Source organism: Eschscholzia californica, unplaced genomic scaffold, assembly GCF_041429995.1.
Source record: "Eschscholzia californica isolate CP2 unplaced genomic scaffold, dmEscCali1.0.p SCAF_6, whole genome shotgun sequence".
NCBI lineage: Eukaryota > Viridiplantae > Streptophyta > Magnoliopsida > Ranunculales > Papaveraceae > Eschscholzia > Eschscholzia californica.
This window is the reverse complement of record NW_028238483.1, coordinates 29865754-29890803: the sequence shown is the minus strand read 5'-3', so window position 1 is coordinate 29890803 and position 25050 is coordinate 29865754. Positions and strand designations below refer to the sequence as shown.

Genomic DNA, 25050 nt, shown 5'->3' with positions numbered 1-25050 from the left:
GGCGTTATCAAAGAAATAGAAAGAAAGAAAAAAACTGAGACATTTTTAGGGTTTTGGAGAAGAAGTCAGAGTGAGGTTGTAGAAGGAGAAGAAATGACAATGTTTGTTTAGGGCTTTCCGGATCCCACCTCGTTCCACCATGCCCTATCTTGTTCCACCTCTATCATTTAGGATACTTTGGGAGACTCACCCTTCACCCGCGACATCCTTGTTTGGGAGGAAGTCTTAAGTACTAGCTGTCCTAGAGAGACTTGTTTAGTATTAATAATTGATTGTGTGAAAATCAATAACAATAATCATAGAGAAGAAGGAAGAGGAGAAACATTATGGAGGCTATGAATCTCATTCATTTTAATTAGGGTTACAACTTAACAAATATATACTAATGATAAAAGACTAAAAGGCCCTTAAAGGAAAAATTACTAAACAACCCCTAACTATTATATGTATTATTTCTAACACCCTCCCTCAAACTCACGGTGCGATTTTGAAAAGCACCGAGAGTTTGCTAACTAAGAAACGAAAGCGTGAAATCGAGGGTGACTTGGTGAACAAGTCAGCAATCTGCATAGTGAATGAGACAAATCCAAAATCCCCAAAACTACCTTCCCAAAATTGCGAACCAAAATCCAAAATACTGCTAAACCAAAATCCAATACTGGCAACCAAAACATTGAAAATTCAATATTGCCCACCAAAATCCAATATCCGAAACTGCCAACCAAAATCTAATATTGCCCACCAAAATCCAATATCTGATACTACCAACCAAAATTCAATACTGCAAATTACTGCCAAACTGCAAACGGAGAAGAAGATGCGATCGTTGGAGAGAAGAAGATGCAAATACAATATTGCCCAAAGGAGAAAGAAGATGCAAATATAATATTGCCCAAAGAAGGAAGAAGATTCAAATGCAATATTGCCCAAAGGAGGAAGAAGATGCAAATGCAATATTGCGCAAAGAAGGAAGAAGATGCAAATGCAATATTGCCCAAAAGAGGAAGAAGATGCAAATGCAATATTGCCCAAAGGAGAAGGAAGAAGATGCAAATGCAATATTGCAACATTCAAATGCAATACTGCCCACAATCCAAATGCCATACTGCCAACATTCAAATGCAGTACTGCCCAAAATTGAAATGCCATACTACCCAGAATCCAAATGCAATACTGTCAATATTCAAATGCAAATCAGAACCACTATCAAATATTTCAATACCACCACCTCCTCCAAATTCCATAACCACCTTATCGAAAAACCACTCAAATCAAATCCCAACCAAAACTACCATTCAATACCATCAATGTCATTCAAAACTACCAATCAAATCAAAATTGTCATTCAATACCATTCTAAACTAATTACCATATTAAAGCACTTTTTTTTTACCCCCAAAGATCAAAATAACACAACAAAGAAACTATAGCTAAAGAAATAAGAAGAAGTGCGAAGTAACAATACCAGATCTGTAACGAGAAAATAATTTTTCTGCCAAAGCCCAACGGTACCTTAAAAATAATCTTCTTGCGGAAGCCAAACGATCTCTTGAAGAAAATGAATTTCTCAGTACGAACTCCGAAAGCCAAACGAACCCTACTGTTCCCCGTCAAATCATCTTCCTTGCGCCTTCTAAAACCACCATAAGTGAAACCACTTTTAAATATCCACCAAAACCGCCCATCAAAAAACAAAACCAGCATATCAATCCACCAAAACCGCCTCCATTTAAATCCTAAAAACCACTTACTGAAACCGCCCAACCAATACTCACAAAACCGTACTTCACCATCCCAACCAAAACCGCCTATTCTCCTTTCGAAAACAGCCTAACTCTTTTCACCAAACCAATCCAAATTAATCAATCTCCTTTGCCGTCTAAAATAGGCTTCTAATTTCCACCAAAACAACCCTTAATAATATCCAAAACCACCTATTTCAACTACCCAGCAAAAACTACCAACCAAAAACCGTCTTCACCAATCTAAAACCACCTTCTTGTACTCCCCTCTATAAACCACCCAACCTTTAGTACCAAACTAAATCGAAACTACTACTCATTTCCAAACTACCCTTTCCACAAAACCACAAAACCAGCTTTCGTGTCCAGCTCTCAAATCGCCTTCAGGATTTTCTAAAACTGCCAACAAATCCCAACAAATCAAAACCCAAATCAAATTTTCAGACTACCAACAAATCCTACTACTCTACTACTAAAACTGCCAATATCTAAAAAACCAAAACCACATTCATCTTCTCCCCTATTCTAACTCAACCCATAGAGAAACTTTATGAATCATGCTCCCCTATTCTAACTCAACCCATAGAGAAACTTCATGAATCATGCTCTGATACCATGTGAAAATCAATAACAATAATCATAGAGAAGAAGGAAGAGGAGAAACATTATGGAGGCTATGAATCTCATTCATTTTAATTAGGGTTACAACTTAACAAATATATACTAATGATAAAAGACTAAAAGGCCCTTAAAGGGAAAATTACTAAACAACCCCTAACTATTATATGTATTATTTCTAACAGATTGTAGTTATAGCAGTCCATGAAACCATTTCAAGATGTAACCCTAAGCATGTTCCATGTTGTTGAACTTAAGACAAGCCAATATTAAGGTTTTTATCAGATTTGTAAAAAGACGTAAGAAAAATACCTATAACACAAGTGCGTCACACTTCCAAATGTAAGACGTAAGAAAAATACCTACAACACAAGTGCATCACACTTCCAAATGTATACGGTGTGCCTAAAGAAGACTTCACTTTGCATTGAAGAAAGTTCATTCCTCAAGGTTTATGTTACATACATAATCAACAAGAGAAATGAGTTTCAGAAAATCACAAAATAGTGTACAAGATTAGAAGGCTATAAACAAAAGGTTTCCAATAAAAGTAAACTAATTAAAGTTCTGACTATTATTTCTAGTGAATAATGTATGGATCGAGATATATAGTCTTTTTTTTTGGTATGGATAAGTGGATTGAATGGCCCGACCCTTAAACATAAAAGCCTAAAGAAAACAGAACTTAAAAGGACAATTACAAATCCGTCCTTTCCTCAATCGGATTGTTCATCTGGTATCCATGGAAATGATATTATAGTCAGCTCGATAGGCAATTGACTAGTACCCAAATAAGTTACTCCCTCTCAGACTTTCATCTTAAATAAAAAGTCCCCAAATAGGGATATATAGTTGCTGTCGTCTTTCGGTGAAGTCTTACACTTTTTAGTTCTGTTTTGGTGCTTCCGCTGCTGATTTTTGGCTTTTGACCAGTCCAATAAAAGGGCAGGACGAACTTCTTAAATGATATTGCTCGTGATATGAAAAATTCCATCGAGATGGAAGAAAGCAACAACAGTTGCTGAGTTTTGCTCAGATTCCTCTTTCTGAAGCATTTCTGCAAGATGATAGTCAGAATGCTCGTCTCTCCTCGCCAAAATTTTGAGGCAATTCCATCCCACATGGAGAACATTTATAGCCATCGACCAAGAAACAAACGTTTTACGTGAATAGATGACAATGTTCTCTCAACGTCCAAGAGATTCTTTGATTTCTCTCCCTTGACATGTGCTTGGAGTCTACAATAAAAGATTGTGTTTCGGTTGTCCCTAATCCACCAGTTTCACGAAATTGTTTGATACAACCATTTGAGTCGGGAATAACCACCTAGACAAGAAAACAGATAGATACATAATCTACGAGCACATAATCTGAGTAGGTGATATTGCTATCAAAAGCTGAGGTAGCCATTTGATGGGTTTTTCTACCAAGTAGTTGCATTCTAGATAAATGGACAAACCACATAATAGATAAATGGACCGATAAGATGCTACAAACCTTGGACATATGCTACAAACCAAGTAGATCGTATTCTAGCCATTTGATGGGTTTTTTAATCATCTTCTGCAATAAATTAAACTGGAAGGAATTCGTACATAATTTCGTCAATTATGATCAATCATATGGTTTGTTAAAATCACAAATGGTTCAACAAGAATGACACAATGAAAGATTGAGATACGATAATTACCATTTGGGTAAACTATGATCAATTCATTAACAAATAAATTATGAAAAGAAAAACTGTTAGGTTACAAGCAAAATAACATATCAACTGATAAACACCTGATCAACGGAAGACAGATCGCTTGGACTGTTGTTTACATGTTATTGGCAGATGAGAAGACTTAAGACCCGAACATGGTAAAGTGGTTCTAATCATTTTCTGGAAGGGAATGATACTTCTATTATCGTCATCAACAACTTCGTTTTCTTCTTCTTCCCTACCATTTTCACAAGTATTTCGGTCCAACAACAACATACGATCAAGATCTTCCAACTCTATACTTTGGAAAAACATCTTTCGCCACTCTCGAGTGAGAACATCATCAAGACCTTGGATAAATAACTTCACCTTCTCTTCAAAAGATTTGATGAAGCAATGTTGAATAACAAGTTGTATATACTCTTCTCTATTCAAGCTATTGACACCCCTTATATTCCCTCCTGGACACAACTCCACAATTTTCCTCCCAAACCCAGAATCATCTTCTTTTTCTTCTGTTTCCCAAACAAATGTCAACCCCAAACTATCTGAATCTATAAACTTAGTATCCATCTCTAAAATATCTTTGCAGCTTTTATACATATATGGATCGACGTTGCGTATATCTTCTAAAGTGATTGTATATCTTCCAGTTAATTGCAAGAAAAATAAGCGATCAAATCCAATGCCTATTTGAATGTTATGCATCAATGCTAAAGCGACCAGTCGACCACAAAACCCATAATATTGAAGTTGTTGAGGATCCGCTTTTGCTGGATTAAGAAAGAACCTCCGGCGGTCGATTGGAGATGATTCAAAGAGTGAATTTTGTGAAGTGAATAGATTTTGGCATAACAAGAGTAGCCACTCCTTGAAGACGCAAGGACCGCCACCGACTGATGCCTCATTCTTAAAGAAGAAGAGGTTGGGGATAATTCCATTCCGCAACAAAATGGGGTTTGCAAGCCCAACATGCTGAAAAGAATCAACCAATAAGTTTGACCTATCAATCGTGAACACATTCGTTTTGTGCGTTTGATTAGAATTCATCGTCCGATCATGGAACACCAACATCATCATCTTGACCAAATGTCTTCTGGATTGAATTGTTAATAGATTCTTATGTCTGAGAAGCCATTGATGATCATCTCCTCTCTTTGATCTCATAACAAGTTTATTTAATGAGACCCGGTGAGAATTCAAACAAGATGACAATTTATTTTGTGCAGGAGGATAAAGTCTAGAGATGATGTCTAATTCCTTGAGAATTGAGAGATAATAAGACCAACCATGATTAAATTCACACCGAGTACATCTAGTGTAGTCAACTCCGTCATCCATATAAGTGAGACCAAGATCAACGGTGTTCAACAACGTATCAAAATCCTGATAATATAGTTTAAGCTCTTTGACAAAATAGTAATGACAGTGACTTCGAATGCAAGCGTAAGGACAACCGACGGAAACAAGTGAGTCTATGGAGAAGCCCTTGGATCTAATGTAAGGCAAAAGAGACTGAATTTGGGTACACATATGGAGTGTCAATAAAGAGAACTCACTTATATCATTCTCAAATCGCGATTTTAGTAGAGATGGAACTTTGCAAAAGCACGACTGCCTAACCAACTTCATATGGACAAGCAACTGTTGTGTTAGCTCATTAACAAATGGATAATGGAAATAAATTATACTGTCGGGGTCTGCATAATTAAAAAGCCTAGACATATTTTGGGGACCAATTGATTTGAGTAAAGATTCATAAGTGTGGCGACATGAGTAGTATAATAACCTATCATCACAAGAAGTTGTTGTTGTAGGACTAGGACGAGGACTAGGACTAGGACGGAGAAGTTTGCAGAATTGAAAAACTATATAACAAAATCGATGTTGTATGTAAATAGGGTAAGATCCAATACTAGGATAGAGAAAAAGACGGATTGATTCTTGGGCTATTTGTTTGTTATTACTGATGGGAGAATTGTATAAATAGACCAAATATTCGGTCCCATTTAAGTATCTGAATAGATCAAGATGTTCTCTTTTCTTAGGGTTAGTAGACATCATACTGAGGAAGTCTTTAACACCATCTATAATATGTTTTCCTCTTGATTCATCATCATCATTACCTTTGCGGATGAAAAAGAGGCTAGAAAAAGAAGCCTGCCAATCTCTTAGGCATCGTACTGCTTTCTCATGGGTCTTTTTTGTCGCATATGATGGAACTTGATGATCAATGTCCAACCTCAACCATCCCTCCTCCCAAACAAATGATTCCATCTCTCTCTTGACAGTCGCTGCTCCCTCTCCTCCGTCAGACTTTCGCCGGCAGAAAACAGCAACCCTCCTTTTGTAATGATGAAAGCCTAGGTGCGTGAGTCGGTCTTCAAAAGGTCTGCTGTTTCCTTAAATATTTTAGGGAGGCAATATTTCTAATTTTTAATTTGGGTTTCTAATTTTCTTTCTTCGTTGAGTAATTTGGGTGGGTACCTAACTCTTTAAAAAAAACAAAAAAATCGAGTTATTTTGCAAAAAGGGCATACATAAGTACCAGATTTTGCGAAAGAGGCATGACCTTTTAGTATTTTGCAAAGGGGTCGTAGACTAGTGTTGACCAGTTAAGTTTTCACACCGTCAAGTTTTAATATCGTTAATCTAACTCCATTACTTAAAAATATATCATTGCATTTAAAAAACTTGTACGATTTTGACACTAAATTTTCAAAGGTGTAAACTTAAGACATCCTCCTTGAAAAATATTATTTTTGCACGTTTTTTCAGCGTTACACGTTTAAAGAATGAATTTCATAATCTAAAAAATCATGAATAAATGATATAAACAAGATATATTTATGTGGAATATAAAAAAAGAAACAAAATTTCATCTCGACATAACCATGAGAGAGAAAATCTAAAAGCATATGAAGATAAACTTAAACTTTACTCTGTCAACTCAAGTTAAAGAGTAAAAAGAATTTAAGAAGTGTGATGATGATTCGTAAAAAAAGGAATATTTCAAAAAATCCACAAAACTGACAAAAAGAATGACAATCTAAGATCTTCTCTTGTCGGCAAAATATCTTTGTAAAACTCAATCAGCAACACCTCTTTCAAATCCAGATGAAAATCAAAGGTGGAAGAAAGAAACAAATAAGAAGATGAATAGAATGGGCTCTCTTCGTGCAAAAATAAAATAAAATAATGACTACATAAGTTTACTAATAGATACTAATCATCTAAGTAAAGGAATAGTGTTCATCGGATTCACTTGGATTCACCCGTTACATCTACATAACGATGTTAAGTATTCATGTAATGTGATGTTAAATCTAACATTTATTTAACGGTCAATGCTAGTCCACGACCCCTTCGCAAAATAATAACTAGTCATGTCCCTTTTGCAAAACCCGGTACTTATGTACGCCCCTTTTACAAAATAACCCAAAAAAATTTGGGCTTCTAATTTGACCCAAACGCCATATTTCTTATTTTTCTTTTCGTCAAACATTTTTTCTCCTCTTTTATCCTCTACTATCTAATATGCTATTCCATCTTAACCTTTTTCTCTTTCTACTGATCACAAACAAATCGATGGTGACAACAAACTGGTTACCCAATTGGTCAGTGCATATATTTTGCAATGTAGAGGTTTCAGGTTCGATATCTTGGAAGTGCAAATTCAAGAATATTGAATTTTGGTATAAATAAAGTAGTTTACATAGACTTTAGGCAATTCCATTCGTCAGGCTATATGTCATTTAATTCTTCGGATTTTAGGCTCAGTAGTATTTCAGCAGTTATCATGCTTATTAGTCAAATAAATTCATCCAACCCCTAGAATCCTCCACTTCTTTTGCAACTATTATTTATTTATTTATTTGGTTTAAGCTTTTCAGATTCACCTGAATAACATCTAAACCTCGTCCCATCTTTAAAATACCAAAACTACGATCTTAGTCTAAAAATGTCATAAATCTTTATTCAATAAATCTCTCTTCTCGAGTAAATTAGCGATCACAAGTATTGTATTTTATTCTAGGTGCATGATCGTGTTCTTCTTCACGAAGAACACCTTTATTCTTCGTGAATAACGTGTTACTTTACAAAACCTTCGCCTAAATCTTTTTTTCTTTCTTTTTGAATTGTTCAGCGTGTGCCTCGAACCCTTGACCTCTAAGGTGGAAGATTATACCTCTTACCACTCCAACGAAAGGTTGTTGGCGAGAGAGAAAAAATGTTAACACTACCTAAATAAAATCCAAAGGAAGGAAAGAGAGATTTTTTTCCTTAAACTTTTAATCTATGTAATTTTTTCTGAAGATGTCGGATTTCTACGAAATTCATATATTTAGAAAGGGTTTTTCATTAGTTTTTGAACAAGATCGACATTCAATACCTTTTTCTCCAAAAAAAAGAATGAGGAAAAACGACGATTTTCTGAACCTTTTTCTACAAACCGGATTTGCAAATGTAAAATGCAAAACTTGGTAAATATATGACTTGTTCTTTCACATGTGACTTGCTCGTGTTGTGACTGCACTGGCTGGTGGGGAAAAAAAGTTAGCGGAGAGACTTTTTACATGTGATTTGGGGAAGAAGATGATTTTACTGGCTAGCGGGTATTTTCCAAATAAAAAAATATAAAATGACCTAAACAATAATTAAATAGTTTGACAGTTTTTAGTTAGCGGAATTTTGTCAAAACTTATTCTCCAAAATTTTCTTGGGAAAAAAACATCAATTTTCTTGTGGCACTTTGATAAATATGAAGATGAATACAAAGGAGAACATGAAAACTTAAAATATGATCTTTGAGAAATTTTAAGAGGGGTTAAGAAGTTAGCTTTTCAAGAAGTCCAGATCATTCTAACGTTGGAGAAAATTTAATCAAGGTTTTTTTAGTTAAATCAAAATCTTACACCAAGATCGTTAAACAATCTTTAAAAAAAGTTTCTGTTTGTTGAAGAAGATTGTAAGGTGATAGTTCTTCTTTCATTTCTTTTATCATTTACAAACCACTTTATGAAAATTCTGACTTTAGAAAATTCACCGCAGAGAGAAAATGATACAAAAGGAGGATGACAAGTTCAAATTCAATTTCAAATGCTTCTTTTGGCATTTTTGTGAAGATAAGTTGTGTGATAAAATGTCATGCGAGAAGATAAATATGATCGTTAGGTTTGCAGTGGTTTTCCACGGCAGTTTGCAATCTTTTGCAGTGGTCTGGAAGCAGTTTGAAATGACTTAGAAACCATTTACGAATGCTTTGCAATAGTTTACAAACAGCTTGTAATGATTAGCAGACGGTTTGCAATGGTTCGCAATAGGGTTGCAAGAGTTCACAATTGTTTGCAAAGCGATTGCATAGTCAATTTTAAAATATTTGAAGTGCATTGGGTTGCGTTGCTTTGGGGTCAAATAATCATTTTCACAAAGATATTAAGTTTGCTTGTGCTCTGGCGGGCAGTGTTGAATATCAGGTCGTTGGATCTTTTTTCGTTTTTCGCAATCCTATTTGGAATAAAACCTCGAATTTTGTGTGTTGTAGAGTTTGAAACACGGAGGGGAGAGAGTTAAGTTTGTTCTATCACACTGCAAGTTTCAACTAAATAGGTCAAAATAACATTGAAAATGAGTAGAAAAACACAAAACATTTCATAATTATTATTCGAGTAAAAAAATATACAAAGATTACAATACCCTTTTGTCATTTTGTGTAACGAATTCTTTTATTCTTTTTTTCTAAACTTCTATATAATTTTTTCTTCAGATGTCAGATTTCTATGAAACTCATATATTTAGAAACTCATATATTTAGAAAGGATTTTTCATTAGCTTTCTAACAAAATCGACATTCAATACCTTCTTGCCCAATAAAAGAGAGGAAAAAACGGCGTTTTTTCTAACTGTTTTTCTACAAACCGGGTTTGTAAACGTAAATTGCAAACTGCAGTTGCAAAATATAAATTACAAATTGGATATGAAAAATATAAATTGCAATCTTGATTTGCAAAATGTAAATTGCAATCTTGATTTGCAAGCTTTGCAGAACGTAATCTCGGATTGTAGATCTTCCAAACTTGATTTGCAAATCGAAAACAAAAAAACTGAAGTTTCTTCTTCTTCAAATTTAAAAATTACATCTTCATCATCATCATCATCAAATTAGGGTTTCAAATCTGGTTGCACATCATCAAAATCAGATCCATCATCCTCATCAAATGTATCTGATGTAGAAACGCAGCGGAATTAAAGATATGGAATAACTAAATAAGAACAATGAAATTAAAGATCAAATAACTCTAAATAATAAACTTTATTAAAACTTCAATGGGGTTTTTCTTTCAAATCTGAAAATAATAGACAAACTAGATATCCCTCTTATAGGGTTTTGGACTTTCCTAGATAGACTTGAATTAGAATTCCTAAATAATTAAATACTGCAACTTGCCTAAATAACTGGACTAACTCTGGACCTTTCCAATTATTGGAAATATTAAAATAACATAATTCCTAAACCAAAATTAATTAATAAACATACTAAAATAAGAACTTTCTAAGTCTTCTCTCTTTGGCCGATTGGACCATGACCGGGTCCGGTCATGGAATTAGTCTCCATGCCGGGTGCCCCTGCATCAGCATCCTCTTCCCTCAAGAGGTTCGTCCCGAACCGTTTGTGAAGAGAATGTAGTTCCTCCGATCCATCTTCAATTGGTAATAATGTCACAATCTTCTTCTTCCATGGAAATTCATAAACATTCGAACGACCACGGTAAGTGGCATCAACATCAGATTGCCATGGCCGTCCTAATATGATGTGGCATAAATCCATATCTGTAACATCACAATTAACTGTAGACACATAAGAAGAACCAATAGAAAGATTAATAGTACACATATGATCAACTCTTGTAGTAGTACCGGACTGAATCCAAGCTGTTTTATATGGTGTTGATTTAATCACTGTAGGAATACCCAAGAAATTGACTAGTTTAGTAGAAATCAAATTCTCTACACAACCATTGTCAATCACAATAGTACAAACTTTATTCAGTACTGTTCCCCGTGTAACGAACAAATTCTTTCGTTGAGATAAATTCCTCTTGAAAGGTGTGAAAAGAACTCGTCTAGTGAGTAACATAACCCTATCACCATTGTCGGGAATGGTGTTAATTCGTTCAAATTGATCCTCATCTGTATCCGAATCAGCTTTCTTTTCTACCAAATTAGCTTTACCGCGAGAGGAGCAAGCATTAGAATAGTGGCCTGTTTCAAAACAACGATAACACTTAACTGGTGGAGGCCTTTTATAAGGATTTTCTGTTAGTGATTTAGTACCGTCTTCCGCCTGCTTTGATTGATCTAATTCATCTGGTAGAGTTCTGACTGTTTGATTTCTCGTACTATGTCCTCGAAAAATTGAACGTGAATCAGATTCAAAAGACCGAGCTACACTAATACATTCAGAAACCGAATTAAAAGCCCTCAAATTAACCAAATCTTTAATATCATTACGAAGTCCGTCCTTGAATTTTTCTACTTTCATGGACTCTGAATCTGGGAGATTAAGTCTAGTAATAAGTCTTTGAAATTCCGAAGCATATTCCTCAACGGAACGTCTTCCTTGGCGGCAACGTAAATAATCAACACATAGTTGGTTCTCATAATCCGGAGGGAGAAAACGGGAGAACATTAATGGTTTCAATTCTAACCATGAAGAAATAGGTGGAAGGTTTAATAAACGACGATTCTTAGATTCCTGTTTCCACCAAGTAAGAGCAGTTTTAGATAAATAACCAGTTACACAACGTACCTGTTCAGGGCCTTCAACTTGCATAACATCAAAAAATATCTCAAGTCTAGAGACGTAATCCAAGAAATCTTCAATATTAATCGAACCATCATATGAAGGTACCTCCATTCGAATACGGTATGATGAACTAGGATTTGGAGATTCGATGTCGGTGGGTGGAATGTAGTGATCACGTTCGGTTTGGTTGCTTTGTACTCCCAAAGTTTGTCGTTGTTGTATGTTGGTTGGACGGGTGAGAGTGGTAGTAAGGTCACGGTTTAGAGAATTGGTGGAGAGGTGGTCTCGGTTTCGGTTGACCGGGTGGTTTTGATGACGTTGGTTGGTAGTGTTGTCGGGTTGGAAAGGGAGGTTGTGGTGTGGTTCGGTTTCAAGGGGGCGACGGTGTTGTGAAGGTGGTGTGACCGGATCAAAAGGTGGGGTGGTTGATCGTGTTTCGGTAGGAGGGTTGTATTGGTAGTGATGTTGATGGTACGGTGGGTTGGTTTCGATTGGGTTTGTTGGGAATGATGGGTATCGGTTATACGGGTAAAGGGTACGTGGGTCTTGATGGGTTGTAACGGTTCCTAAAGGGCCAATTGGTTGGGTTAGGTTGTTGATGTTTCGGTTGTTGGTTTGTGGAGTGGTGAGGGTATTGTGATCGGCCGAGAGGTGGCTCTCGGGTGGTGGTCTGTGTGGTGTTGTCGTCGGCTCGGGAAAGGAGAATGATGGTGGTGTTGAAGAGTGGGTATAGGGGGGCTAGCTAGGTGTTGGAAAAAATGTGTTTGGTGAATAGGAGGTGGTGAAGGGTGGTGTTATAATCGGTGGAGGGTGGCTAATGGTGTGGCCGAAGAGTGGTGTCGTCGGTTCGGAGGAGAAACCTAGAGGGGGAAACCGAGTGGTTGTGGTGGTGGTGGTGCCCGTTAGTGGGGAGGGTTGATGTGTGATAGTGGTAGGAGGTGGAGTTTGGTTTTTACACATACCTTCAAGTTGTTTGGAGATGATGGTGATGGAGTCATTGAGTTGATCGAATCTTTTATCGATTTTGTCGAATTTTTCTGTTGTTTCCTTTTTGTACTCATTGAACCCTTCTTCCAATTTTCTTCCTGCAGATAGCCCTTCTTTAATGTTGTCCCATTCAGAAGAGAAAGTTGGTGATTTCTCCTTAGTTGGTGTAGTAGTAGTAGTATTAACCATGATGATAAAAGTGAGGAAGAAAGAAAAAAAAAATTATGGCTCTAGATACCACTTGATGTAGAAACGCAGCGGAATTAAAGATATGGAATAACTAAATAAGAACAATGAAATTAAAGATCAAATAACTCTAAATAATAAACTTTATTAAAACTTCAATGGGGTTTTTCTTTCAAATCTGAAAATAATAGACAAACTAGATATCCCTCTTATAGGGTTTTGGACTTTCCTAGATAGACTTGAATTAGAATTCCTAAATAATTAAATACTGCAACTTGCCTAAATAACTGGACTAACTCTGGACCTTTCCAATTATTGGAAATATTAAAATAGCATAATTCCTAAACCAAAATTAATTAATAAACATACTAAAATAAGAACTTTCTAAGTCTTCTCTCTTTGGCCGATTGGACCATGACCGGGTCCGGTCATGGAATTAGTCTCCATGCCGGGTGCCCCTGCATCAGTATCCCTGAGTTGTTCTTCACAAGAAGTAAAGAGAGAGATAGAGGAAGAAGAAGAGCTTAACTCGAGTTTAATGGTGGTTATGATGAAGGAAATCAACAAAGAAGAAGAAGGTTCGAAGAAAAATAAGGAAACGACCTGAGAAGCAGAGCAAGAGAAGAAGAGATAAAACACGTATCATCCTTCATCTCTCAATATTATTCATGTTCAGAAGAGTTAAAATCGAGTTTAATGGTGGTTATAATGAGAAAATCGACGAAGAAGAAGAAACGAAGATCAAAGAAGAAGAATTGAGAAGAGGAGGAAGAACAACAAAAAACCTAAAAAAATGATTTCTAATGGGCAAAGGTATTTTGGGAACCAAACAATTAGAAAATGACCAGAATAGTATTATCAAAGACTTCACTCATAATATTTTGACAACTTTTGCTTTTTTTTTGAACAGACAACTTCTGCTTAGGAAAAAGTCTAAGTCTTTTTAGTTAGTATGATAATTTTTTGGACCCAAACAACCCTTTCCTATTCACATTTTTGTTACTAATCAATCAATCTTATTGCATGTATATTTTTGGATGTTCATACATGAAACTCAACTTTGATGACATCTTCTTCTTGGCTATTGGTTTCTACTTTGTATTTTAGAGATCTCGAAGAGTTAGTCAGGGGGTGTATTACAGTAAGATCATAATCTCCATGAAACAATGAAGTTTCAAGATACCCATTACTATCTGTTGTAGCTTCTACTCTCCCAGATTTCCATTCTTCAAGTAGATTATCTAGAACTTGACCTGGTCCATTGGGTTTGAAATTGAGATCTGTAAGACACATCCTCTCACAACCAATAAGTTCTGGTCCTGAAAAAACTATAATTCCTTTAACAGCTGGGTGTGCATACCCTTCTCTTAGTATCTCCTCAAAGTACTTGGCCTGTTAATGTACAACAAAAATTTCAAAAAGATTAGGAACCAGATCTTGTAGCCAAACTAAGGGTTTGATTTACTTGTTTTTGAAAACAATATATGGAAAAACTCATAGGAAAATCATAAGAAACCGAATTTGTGTGGATGGGCGGTTAAACTCCTGAAAGCAACCCAAAATTTATTTCAGTTTTTGGTCGAGTTGTCTTTGATAGCAAGGAAATGTATATCATGGAAAAGTGTCCGTTTCTCCCAAGTTCCGTGGAAGTGGTGTTCCGTGGGGAAGCAAAATAGTGTATTCAAGTTTAAAAACCACACTTTCAAAATAGTGTGTTCACGTTTAAAAACCACACTTTTAAGTTAATGGACTCACACTTCCACCAAAAAGAATATGATCGGCCAATGAAAACTGCCCAGTATTGGGAATAGAGATTTGAACTTTTTTTTACGGTGTTCTTTCGTTCAGAAACTTTTTTTTTTGATATTGTGAATGAAATATAGCCATACCTGATTTGGATCTTTGTCCACGTCCACTTCGGTAAGCCATATGGGGAATCCGGTTGAAGCTAGCTTGTCTAATGTAGTTCTCATGTAAGCAATGTTTGGTTGGCCCGAACCGAAATGAGCTTCAACTCCTATTCCAAATGGCAAGTCTTTATTTCCGGGGAAGTCTTGAATTTCTCTAAGCTTCTTGATATAATCTTCTGCATTGGCCTCCGTACCCTTAGGATATTCAACTGTATTGAATTCATTCAGAAACAAGGTTGTCTTTGGATCAAGCTGATGAGTTCTAGCATAGTAAACAGCTGAGGCATTTTTACCGAGCATATCCTCATAATACGAGAAATGCATGTTTTCGTTCATAACATCCCACGCAATAAGTTGTCCACTATATCTTGAAACCACTGAATCTACTCTCCGTGCAGCTGCTGGTCTTAATTCATTAGGTCCAAGTTTTTGAACCCACAAAGGTTGCATCTTTGGATCGTCCCATAAGACATTGTGGCCTCTAATGGCGATGTTATTCTTTTTACAAAATGCTACTAATGCGTCAGAGATAGTATAATTTTCTACGCCTGGTGACGTCTCAGTTGCATACCACTTCATCTCATTGCCGTATGCGGTATATTTAAACCTTTTCAAAAACCAGTTCTGATAATCAGTGCTTGTAAGCATGTATTTGTTCATTAGACAACCAAGTGGGAAGTCTGCTCTAATTTGCTCGATGGATACTCGAACACCTGCTAGTTTATTTTCCTCAGGATCAGTTACTTCCAGTCTCACGTTCTTCTTACGTACCTGTTATCACATTTCACATTATTGATCTGATATATTCGATGTAGTTGTTCAGTTTAATTTCACTTATATATGGACTTCAATGTCATTCATAGAATTTAATTACCTTCTGAATGCTTTCATCTTGGTGGGATCTCCATTGCTCCTTACTGAATGGTTGTAGTGAGACACTATCCACCCATATATCCACTGCTGCATTTTTGTTCTGGAAAAACGAAAATAGCTAAGTCAAATACTAAAAATGAAATCTTTGAAGTAGTTTGCGGTTCGATCAAAAGACGAATATGGTTCCAAGGGTATCGACATATCCGTGAAGAAATTATTCACTTACCTTAAAATAGAGCTCGACAGGGCTTGAGGTATTTACAAATATGCCTCCCTTCATCATAGACCAGCAGCCAGGCTTAGCAGTGACCATCCCACCATGTATTAGTTGACCATCCTTAGTTTTAAACACAGCAGTCACTGCTTCATTCCCTTCACTAATCTGTACCCAAGCTGTAAAATGTTGGGTAGACATGATAGTTCATTAGTATGTGGTAATAATTTAAGGAGCCGAGTTTTCTGAGACGCACTCGTCACTCATTAGGCTAAGCTCGGGCCAGGCAAGTCTTTAGCCCAATTGTAACTTTGTAGAATTACCTGAAAAGACATAAAACTTTTCTTTCTCCAGGTAAAGTTTCTGCGAGAAACTGTCGGATGGATGGGATCTGCTATGTGTCACTAGAAACCTGTTTCCTCCCTTGGATATTCGTTCTTCAATTGCTCCTTTTCCGAGGACAGTCCATCTATTGAAGCCATCATTGAATTCAGGATTGACTACTATTCCTCCTCTGTATTGAGGTTTTTCTGGCTCAGGCAAGCACTGATGAATGACAAAGAGGGCGGAACAGTTTAGAGCTCACTCAAGAAATACAGATTAATCATGTACCAAAGCAAGCAAATGGATATATATATATAGAACAAATCAAATGATTGTTCATGAAGTCGCTTATTCGTGTAAGTTGGTCATTCGTTAACGAATTACTGCATCATGTAAATACGATGATAACTAAAACTTAAAGAATTATCATTTTAAATATATTGCCTTATCGGTGGCAGAGTAATCATAGGAGATAATAGCAGCATGACCTGCATAAACTCAAAAACGAAAACACGTCAGAAGTTATTCTGCAATCCAATTTGTAAAGCAACTATTGTTGAAAGGGAACGTCGATAGGCGCTCCTAAAATTACTCTTGGCCAGTTTGCCTGCTTCCCTCTCTTCGCGCCTCCCCCCACCCCCCACCCCCCACCCCCCACCCCCCCACCCCCCCCGGACTGGGGCAGTCCGAGGGCTCGAATAGCATGAACTCAGGCCAGTCCGAGACCCTCAGACTACCCCAAGCCATGGGATTTGGACTGCTCAATCCAAGACCCACGGGGAGTGCGAAGAGAAGGATGGTCAAGAAAGTAGCTTAAAATCCAATGAATATAAAAATCTAAAGTTCAGAATACAATTTACCTCCTATAAGTATAGAACATAGAAACAGAAGCAAACACTTGACTCTAACAGCCTCCATAGAACTACTGTTCAAGACACTGGTACACCACAAATGATTGAAAATTAGATGCATGGGAACAAATAAGAAAGAGAGAAAGGGATTGAGAAAAACATAGCTTTACCTACAATGGAAGAAGATCCGAATCCGAAGGATTTGATAAAATATAGGGTGGTTTATAAAGTGTTTGTATATATAAGATATAGTTAAAAGTTAGTAAGGTAATGTTATCATGAAGGATTTGGTGCATTAAATATTGGTAGCTTCTATTTTGGCAACAAGATTTGGTTATAATGTTGAGATGAAATATCATCAAGAAAATTAATGAAATTGAAATAAAAATAAGTAATAAGAGATTTCCATATTTCTTCTCTGAGAACATTAATAAGAGTATATAGCAACTAATAAAATATGAAACAAATCAAATTTAAGAATAAAAGATCATAATTAAGATATTTATAAACTAGAATCTTAAGGATTAAGGTTTTACTAGTTTTGGCAAATGTTGGAAATGGAAATCCATAATCTTGGTTTAGCATGAAATCTTCTATTAGTGGAGTTAAAGATTTTTGTTTTTAATGAAAACAATTAATATTGGGTAAACTTTTCTTTTTAACTACTTTTTCCTTTATTGAATTCAATAGTGACATGTGTATTAAGCAGAGTTATTTTAGAGATCACCATTGTAGACAAAAAAGCTTAGTACGGTCTCTATTTTCATACTTAGGAAAGAGAATCTTAATTCACACTTGACTACTAGGACTTTTAAAGTTTTTCTTAGAGCATCTCATTGGAGATGCACTTAACATGGTATCAGAGCTAGGCCCACACGTAATAGGCTTAAAAGCCATACATGCTCCACGTCACCCCAAAAAAAAAACGTGTTAGGCCCAAAGAACTTCATACGTGAGGGGGTGTGTGACGAACGAGTGTTTTGAGTTCGATGACCACAAATTTAACAATTTTTAGCACTAAAAATATGTTTTTTTAGCCCATGTTGGCAAAAGAAACAAGTGTTTATTCTTATATGAAAAATTATATTTTTAAGGAATCGGCGAGTGGCGGCTCCAAGACTCGCTAACTTATATATATATATATATATATATTCTCTATAAGGCTTCTCAAGAGTGGCTGAAGTCTAGGAAAGAAATGAATTGAGCTGTCCCATGGGCTTTAGACCAAATGAAGAGAAGTCTTTGGAGGTCGAAAATCAGGTGTGAATAACAAATTTTTGCTCTCGAAGATTGCTGAGTTTCTTGTCTATCATAAGGTCCAAGCAATAGCTGTTTGGATTAGCTTCCCAAGTCCCTTAGCTCTTTTAGAGGTCACAATTCCGGCCACTGATCCATCATCTCTACAAGTGTACTCAGTACACACCTAGTTGACCGTTGGAAGACAAGAAGTAATTGTTTTGTAATGATATAGTAATCTTTTCTAGTTTTGTTACAACGATAAAATTGATTTGACAGTGTCACTGAAAGACGGAATAGCACTTAAAATAAATCAAATAAACTATTTATTACTGAATATCTAGAGTAGTCGTTTGCATTGAAACAACATATATTTGAAATCATACAAGAACATTTCATATTGTCGCGTGAAGATGGAGTGTTGTGGTTTCCTCTGAAATTTTTGTTCCCTTCACTTCAAAACTTCGAATAAATGAGGAGTTTATGGATTGGTGATTTATCATAACATCATAATCCCCGTGAAATAGAGAAACCTCAAAGTCACCGTTACTATTGGTTGTGCCCTCTATGTTTTTTGGTCTCCATTCATTGATTAGTTTGTCTACTACATTACCAGTTGGTAGGTTATTGAAGTTTCCATCCGTCAAACACATCCTCCAACATCCATTTGGATGCCAACCGGCCCATAGTAATATTCCTTGAACTGCAGGATGTGAACGGGCCTCCCTCAGGACTTGCTCCAAGTACGCTGCCTGTTCACAAAACAATGTCCACTTTCAGTACTGAAATATATATTAGTAGTATGATTAATCCGAGAACGGGGATATATATATAGAGTACCTGATTTGGGCAATCGCCAACATCTACTTCTGTAAGCCATATGGGAGCTCCTGATGCAGCAAGAGTATCAAGTGAAGCTCTCATGTAAGGAAGGTCTGGAGTGCTAAAATGTCCCTCCAATCCTATTCCTACTGTACCACAGTTCGCAATCTCTCTTAGCTTTCGAAGATATTGGGCTGGTGAAGACTTTGCATCATTGCTTCGCTCTATCGTGTTGTAGTCATTGAGGAACATGGTTGCTCTATTGTCGAGTTGGTGTGCTTTCTGAAAAAACTCTAATGAAGCATTCGCCCCTATGATATTTTCAAAGAACGAAAAATGCAAGTTTTCGTTGATAACATCCCAACCTATTACACTGCCTGCATATCTCGAGACAACAGATTCAACCCTCTTAAATGCTGCTGCTCTTAGATTTTCCGGGCTAAGTGATTTTACCCACCATGGTTGGTATTTCTCGTCATCCCATAAGATATTATGACCTCTAATAGCGATGCCGTGCTCTTTAGCAAACTTAACCATGGCATCAGCGACTGAATAGTCTTCGTTGCCTTGGGAGCTACCTTCAGTGGCATACCATTTCATCTCATTCTCAAACACTGTCACACTAAACCTTGATAAGTACCAGTTTTGATATGCAGTATTAGTTAGGATCTCCTTCGATATTGCTGATCCAAATGGAAAGCTTGCTTTGTTTAGGATGATGGAGATCTTAGCACCATCTAGAACTTCACCTTTTGCATTGACTGCATGAATTTTTACGTTCCTCTTATGTGCCTGCAAAACCAGTCATCCAAGCAGTAGACATTCAACTTCGAGTACCATAAGAACAGAACTATTCTTATTGAACAGATCAAATGCATATCTAACCCGATGGGGCCACTATATACCGGGAGACCACTGCTCACCTTTCGAGTGAATGTTTTGGCCTTAAGAGCCAATAGTATGGAATAATCTAAATGACAATTGTGCCCTTCACCAAAACAAATCAGACTCGGACGGCTCATATGTGGACAAGTTAGACTGATGCGAGACAGATTCATACAATTAGAATACACAAACACCACCTTGGTATTTCATTTTCGTATTTGTATTACCTTGGCAATGCTTTGATCTTGGTGAGATTTCCATTCCTCTTCCGTAAACGGTTGTAATGAGACACTATCTACCCATATCTCCACATTTGTGTTATTGCTCTGAAATTTTGAAAATGATTGCAGAAACAAACTTAGTAGGTAAGTTCGTTGAAGTTTCTCTCTTCAATGCGAAAATTATCAGATATTTTACCTCAAAATAGAGTTCAGAAAGCCCAGATGTATTCACAGTAAGACCACCTTTGAACATAGACCAACAACCAGATTGAGCAACGACGGAACCGGCATGTATGAATCCATCTACTGTCTTAAAAACAGCAGTTACAGGTACATTTCCTTCACTCACTTGTACCCAAGCTGGAAGAACACCAGTTATTATCATAATGATTTTCGTCCCGTTGGTAAATTTTTTTTTTCAGAAAATATAAAGTGTTAAAAAAACAGAAGCTTACCAGAGAGAGTGTAGAGGTTTTCTTTGTGAAGATAAAGCTTCTGAGAAAATGAATCATGCGGTTGATTTCGACTGTGAGCCACGATGAAATTGTTTCCATCATTTGATTTTCTATGTATGATCTTCCCCTTGCCAAATGGAGACCATCCTGTCAAGCCATTGTTGAACTCTGAATTGAAGATTATTCCTCCTTTATATTGTGGTTTTAGAGGTTCTTTCAAACACTGAAAAATTAAAATTTATTTTTTCGTATTAGCCAGCATACCCCTAAGAGAGTGTGACATAAAAAATGCCCCGAACCCGCATACCCCTAAGAGAGTGTGACATAAAAAATGCCCCGAACCCAAAACTTCGAAGGTAGAAACCAAGTTTGTGACTACTCCGGCCATAAGGTGTAGTAAAATATAGAAAGAAAAAATAGATCTAAAATCCATTCTATTTCACAAAATAGATATTTGGTTCAACCAAAAATAGGTAATCAGTCTAATTTTGTTTTAGATTAATAAAAATTTCAGTTAAATTATTGGGAAAAAAGCCATAATTATAGAAGGGATCAATTTTTCTTTTTGGACCATAACACTTAGCTTGGGGAATCACCCAAAATCCCCTGAATTTTCGTCATAGATTACGGTTATTTATAATGTATTATGATCTATCTATTCTTATTTTAACGAGCCGTCATATTACATTATGAATGATCACAATGCATTTTGACAAATTTTATTTTGTTATTAGACTAAAATAAAAATTGTTATTCTTCCTCAATTAATTTTTTGTTTCAATGCTTCGATCATCCATTAACAATAAGATCATATCATTAGTTTATCATTAATGCCACTTTTAGCAAGTGAGATCAAATCGAGACAAAAATCAAGTACATCATCATCTAATTAAGCTTTATAGATCCATAACTTTACATGTATCAAAATCAATTCCGCTTTTTGTATGACGAATTCGTTTGTCCATTTATAGTATTGTGTATATATATATATATACATATATATATATATATATATATATATATATATATATATATATTCTAAAGATTATTTTGACATACGTTCACAAAATTATTTTGACACTTTTAGCAATAAGATCATATCGTTAGTTTATCATTAATGCCACTTTTAGCAAGTGAGATCAAATCGAGACAAAAATCAAGTACATCATCATCTAATTAAGCTTTATAGATCCATAACTTTACATGTATCAAAATCAATTCCGCTTTTTGTATGACGAATTCGTTTGTCCATTTATAATATTATATATATTCTAAAGCTTTATGTATAATATTCTAAAGATTATTTTGACATACGTTCACAAAATTTTGTCTCTCTCAACTCGAAAAGATCATATTTATTTTAAGGGATTTCTTTCTCTCTCCAGAAATCTCGTGTTTAACATAATATGAACAATCATATTACCTAAATAGTTGTTCATAATGCGTTATTTATCTGTTTGCTACTTTTGTAGTGCGTCATGTAGAAAAGGAAAAGGAGTGTTATCGTCATCTCTTCCATTTGGGCCTCGTCTCTATTTTTTTGTCGAGAGAGGACCCGTGTCCCATTTCTAGGTCCAAGATGGAATTATCTTATATATAAATATCAATATGTTTCTTCATATATACATATACTTTACAAGAATGAATTTTACCTCTATGGTTGCAGAATAATCATAAGATAAAGCATCGGTTGTATACCCTGCAATCATCAAACAATTAAGTTGACAAAATATTCGGTTGTATATACTTTACAGAATATAATCATTACAAATATCAAAAATAGAATTTTGGCTCCATGAGCTAGATGGCTATCATTGTATGTTCCAAATCCAAAAACAAAGTCATGGGGACATTATTTACTTGCAAAGAGTAGTAAAGATAGGAGACTGAAAAGATGTTTGATTTGAAAACCCTTCATATTCATTCAGTCCTTCTGTAATCATAAAAATTAGTGAATCAAAATTTGAGTAAACCATCAATCTTGGTATTATATCAATAGAGAGAATGAGAACATAAAAATATTTTGTGGGAAAGAGAAATTACTTCTTCAAACCGAAAAGATTGAAGCTTATCGCCTAAAAGTATTAGACAATGTTTTGTGTTTTGTGTATCTATATATATATATAGATGGGTTTTCTTAACAAATCCACAAATTCTAAAACATAAATTCTTTTTTTTTTTTTTTTTTCTCTTAACTTAGATGAGAATTAAAGTTTATTAATATGGCAAATGGTGCAATAAATTTGCTGTAAGGGCAGGAAATAATTAATTTATATTAAGAAAATCTTAAGAATATCTTAAGGATTTCTTACTATATGAAAAGTACTCAAATGCAATTACCAATTATTTACTTACTATTTATTGCTACTTTTGCATTCAAAACAAATGTCAATAACTTCTTATCCTCTCTCTCTCTAGATAATAATATTCCCTTTAAATGACAAAATTATTACTATATTTTTTCTATAAAAAAATTCAATTCCTATAAATTCTAAAAATAATTAAATATCTTCATTTGAAACATTAACATTGTGTTTTCTTAAAGTTGCATTTTCAGTTGTAATCCACGGAAAACAAATGGTTTTTGTGGTGTGCACTCAAAACCTTAATATTGTTACTTTGATGTCATGTTTACATAAGCTACAGAAAATATTTTTGATGAGTTTTCGTGAAGATCAATGTGAAAATAACATAAGAATCAATAGTCAAATATATTTCCGGCCTGTATTGGCATCCCATGTTTGAGAGCAATATATGACCATATTGAAGTCATGGGTACCTTCAGATCGGTCGATGGTTGGTACTCCGGACCGGTTTCTTCAGATCACAAAATCGAAATATCTATTTCTTTAAAAGTTTATAATGATTTGGAAGTTAATGTACCATCTTGCATACGAAAGAGTGGCGAGGTCAGAAACTTTTTGTTGTGGGAGCACGTTTTAGAGACAATTGTAGGTAAATAAATAAATTCATATTTCAAAAACAGAAAACTACGAGAGTTCCGCATAAAAGTGAACAGAAAGTTAAATATGCACACTAAAATTACAAATTCACTCATTTATAACAAAAATCAAGATATTTTAGTTAACACATTACTTGTATACAAGGACGGGGCAATTACTTGGAGAGATGATGAGGTGGCGATAAGGTGAAGTGGCAGCGAGAGGTAATGAGATGGAAGAGAGAGAAATGATGACTAGGTAACGGTGTTATAACGGAATCTAAAAAAGGGGGCCATCTTTTGATAAAGTAGGGGGCTAGGCAGGAAATAGGTCATAAAGTTGAGGGCTATTAGAGAAATAACCTTTTTTTGGTACATTTAAGATGGACTCTTTATTCCTTAACAAAAAAAAAAGAGATGGATTCTTTATCTTATGAGGTTTTAGAGAGATAAATATTCATATTTTAGATCTAGTTATTTGAAGCTCCATTAATGAAGTTGTTTTTTGTGCTTCTTTATTTTATTTGTTTTTATCATCACTTCCTCATTTGTGATGGCCATATCTGGTTTATTTAGACATACCCGTACACATTTCGATCTTTCCTTTTTGTTTCTCTCTCCTCCATTTTTGTTTTCTACGTTTTCATCCAAAATCGGAACATAAGCCAATATTCTGGAAGGATAACCTTACGTGCTTGCTTCACAAACCATTAGTTTTGAACACAAGTAGTTATGTTATGGGCACACTTGTAAATGCTCGACATAATCATTAAACACTATCTCCTTTTTTGTTTTTTTGTTTTTTGAGAAATCGACTACGATCTACGTTAGTCGTTACAAGGCATTGATGCATCATGAAGATGTGATGGTCACGATAACCGTCTAATTTAAACTATAATGAAAGAGGCCTAAAGTCCAACAACATGAAAGAGGTCTGAAGTCCGACAAACTTATTATAGTATTTACTTTACATATTATTATTTTATATATTCTCTACGCTTATTCATTGTGCTCCTCATTTTAAAATGATTTTCTCCTTTTTTTTTCTATCTCCCGTCATCAGAAAAAGTCAGCGGCAACCTTGTAACTTAAAAAAACCATGTCCTCTCTTTCTTTTCCTTCCTTTTCCATCACCGCCACTATCTCCATCAATCTTCATCCATCACCAGTATCTTCTCTATCTCATCTAATTCTCTTTATCTCTTGTTCTCACTCTCGCACTCTCGCTTGCTCTCTCTCTCTCAAGGAAACCCTAGACTAGGGTTTCAGTGCA

General features: G+C 35.5%; 3 protein-coding genes across 6 annotated transcripts; all 3 read right to left on the bottom strand.

Moving 5' to 3' along the window:
* Window positions 1–4149: 4149 nt before the first annotated feature.
* On the bottom strand, window positions 4150–6342 carry LOC147533362 (E3 ubiquitin-protein ligase UPL5-like). The gene has a single exon (XM_086650035.1). The coding sequence runs from the start codon at window positions 6340–6342 to the stop codon at window positions 4150–4152; it is 2193 nt and encodes a 730-aa protein (XP_086506161.1).
* Window positions 6343–14038: 7696 nt separating this feature from the next.
* LOC147533361 (endo-1,4-beta-xylanase 5-like) lies at window positions 14039–17821 on the bottom strand. 4 transcript variants are annotated; one of them, XM_086650226.1, is made up of 8 exons: window positions 17754–17821; window positions 17227–17303; window positions 16811–16854; window positions 16366–16588; window positions 16055–16221; window positions 15830–15928; window positions 14935–15726; window positions 14039–14437 (listed from the first exon to the last, which is right to left on the bottom strand). In XM_086650226.1, exons 2-8 carry the CDS (start codon window positions 17282–17284, stop codon window positions 14087–14089), a joined length of 1734 nt encoding a protein of 577 aa, XP_086506352.1. In that variant the 5' UTR covers window positions 17285–17303; window positions 17754–17821; the 3' UTR covers window positions 14039–14086. The 4 variants fall into 4 exon arrangements, with proteins under 4 accessions (XP_086506352.1, XP_086506351.1, XP_086506349.1 ...); XM_086650225.1 differs by lacking the exon at window positions 17754–17821 and adding an exon at window positions 17388–17681; XM_086650223.1 differs by lacking the exon at window positions 17754–17821 and adding an exon at window positions 17392–17622.
* A 941-nt stretch (window positions 17822–18762) lies between these two features.
* Window positions 18763–23075, bottom strand: LOC147533360 (endo-1,4-beta-xylanase 5-like). The gene is made up of 8 exons (XM_086647274.1): window positions 22880–23075; window positions 22697–22769; window positions 22489–22535; window positions 20837–21059; window positions 20578–20741; window positions 20388–20486; window positions 19294–20067; window positions 18763–19205 (listed from the first exon to the last, which is right to left on the bottom strand). The coding sequence occupies exons 2-8, from the start codon at window positions 22758–22760 to the stop codon at window positions 18849–18851; spliced, it is 1728 nt and encodes a 575-aa protein (XP_086503400.1). The 5' UTR covers window positions 22761–22769; window positions 22880–23075; the 3' UTR covers window positions 18763–18848.
* Between the last annotated feature and the right edge of the window lie 1975 nt (window positions 23076–25050).

Excerpts from the sequence above, each read along its gene's own strand:
- LOC147533360 (XM_086647274.1), bottom strand. The coding sequence starts at position 22,760 with ATGAATATGAAGGGTTTTCAAATCAAACATCTTTTCAGTCTCCTATCT. Across the intron at positions 20,487-20,577 it reads TTTCTGAACTCTATTTTGAG|AGCAATAACACAAATGTGGA; the intron begins GTAAAATATCTG and ends TCAAAATTTCAG. Across the intron at positions 20,068-20,387 it reads AAGATCAAAGCATTGCCAAG|GCACATAAGAGGAACGTAAA; the intron begins GTAATACAAATA and ends CTGGTTTTGCAG.
- LOC147533362 (XM_086650035.1), bottom strand. The coding sequence starts at position 6,342 with ATGGAATCATTTGTTTGGGAGGAGGGATGGTTGAGGTTGGACATTGAT.
- LOC147533361 (XM_086650223.1), bottom strand. The coding sequence starts at position 17,576 with ATGATATTTCATCTCAACATTATAACCAAATCTTGTTGCCAAAATAGA. Across the intron at positions 17,304-17,391 it reads GATTCGGATCTTCTTCCATT|TGTCTTGAACAGTAGTTCTA; the intron begins GTAGGTAAAGCT and ends GTGGTGTACCAG. Across the intron at positions 15,727-15,829 it reads AAGATGAAAGCATTCAGAAG|GTACGTAAGAAGAACGTGAG; the intron begins GTAATTAAATTC and ends ATGTGATAACAG.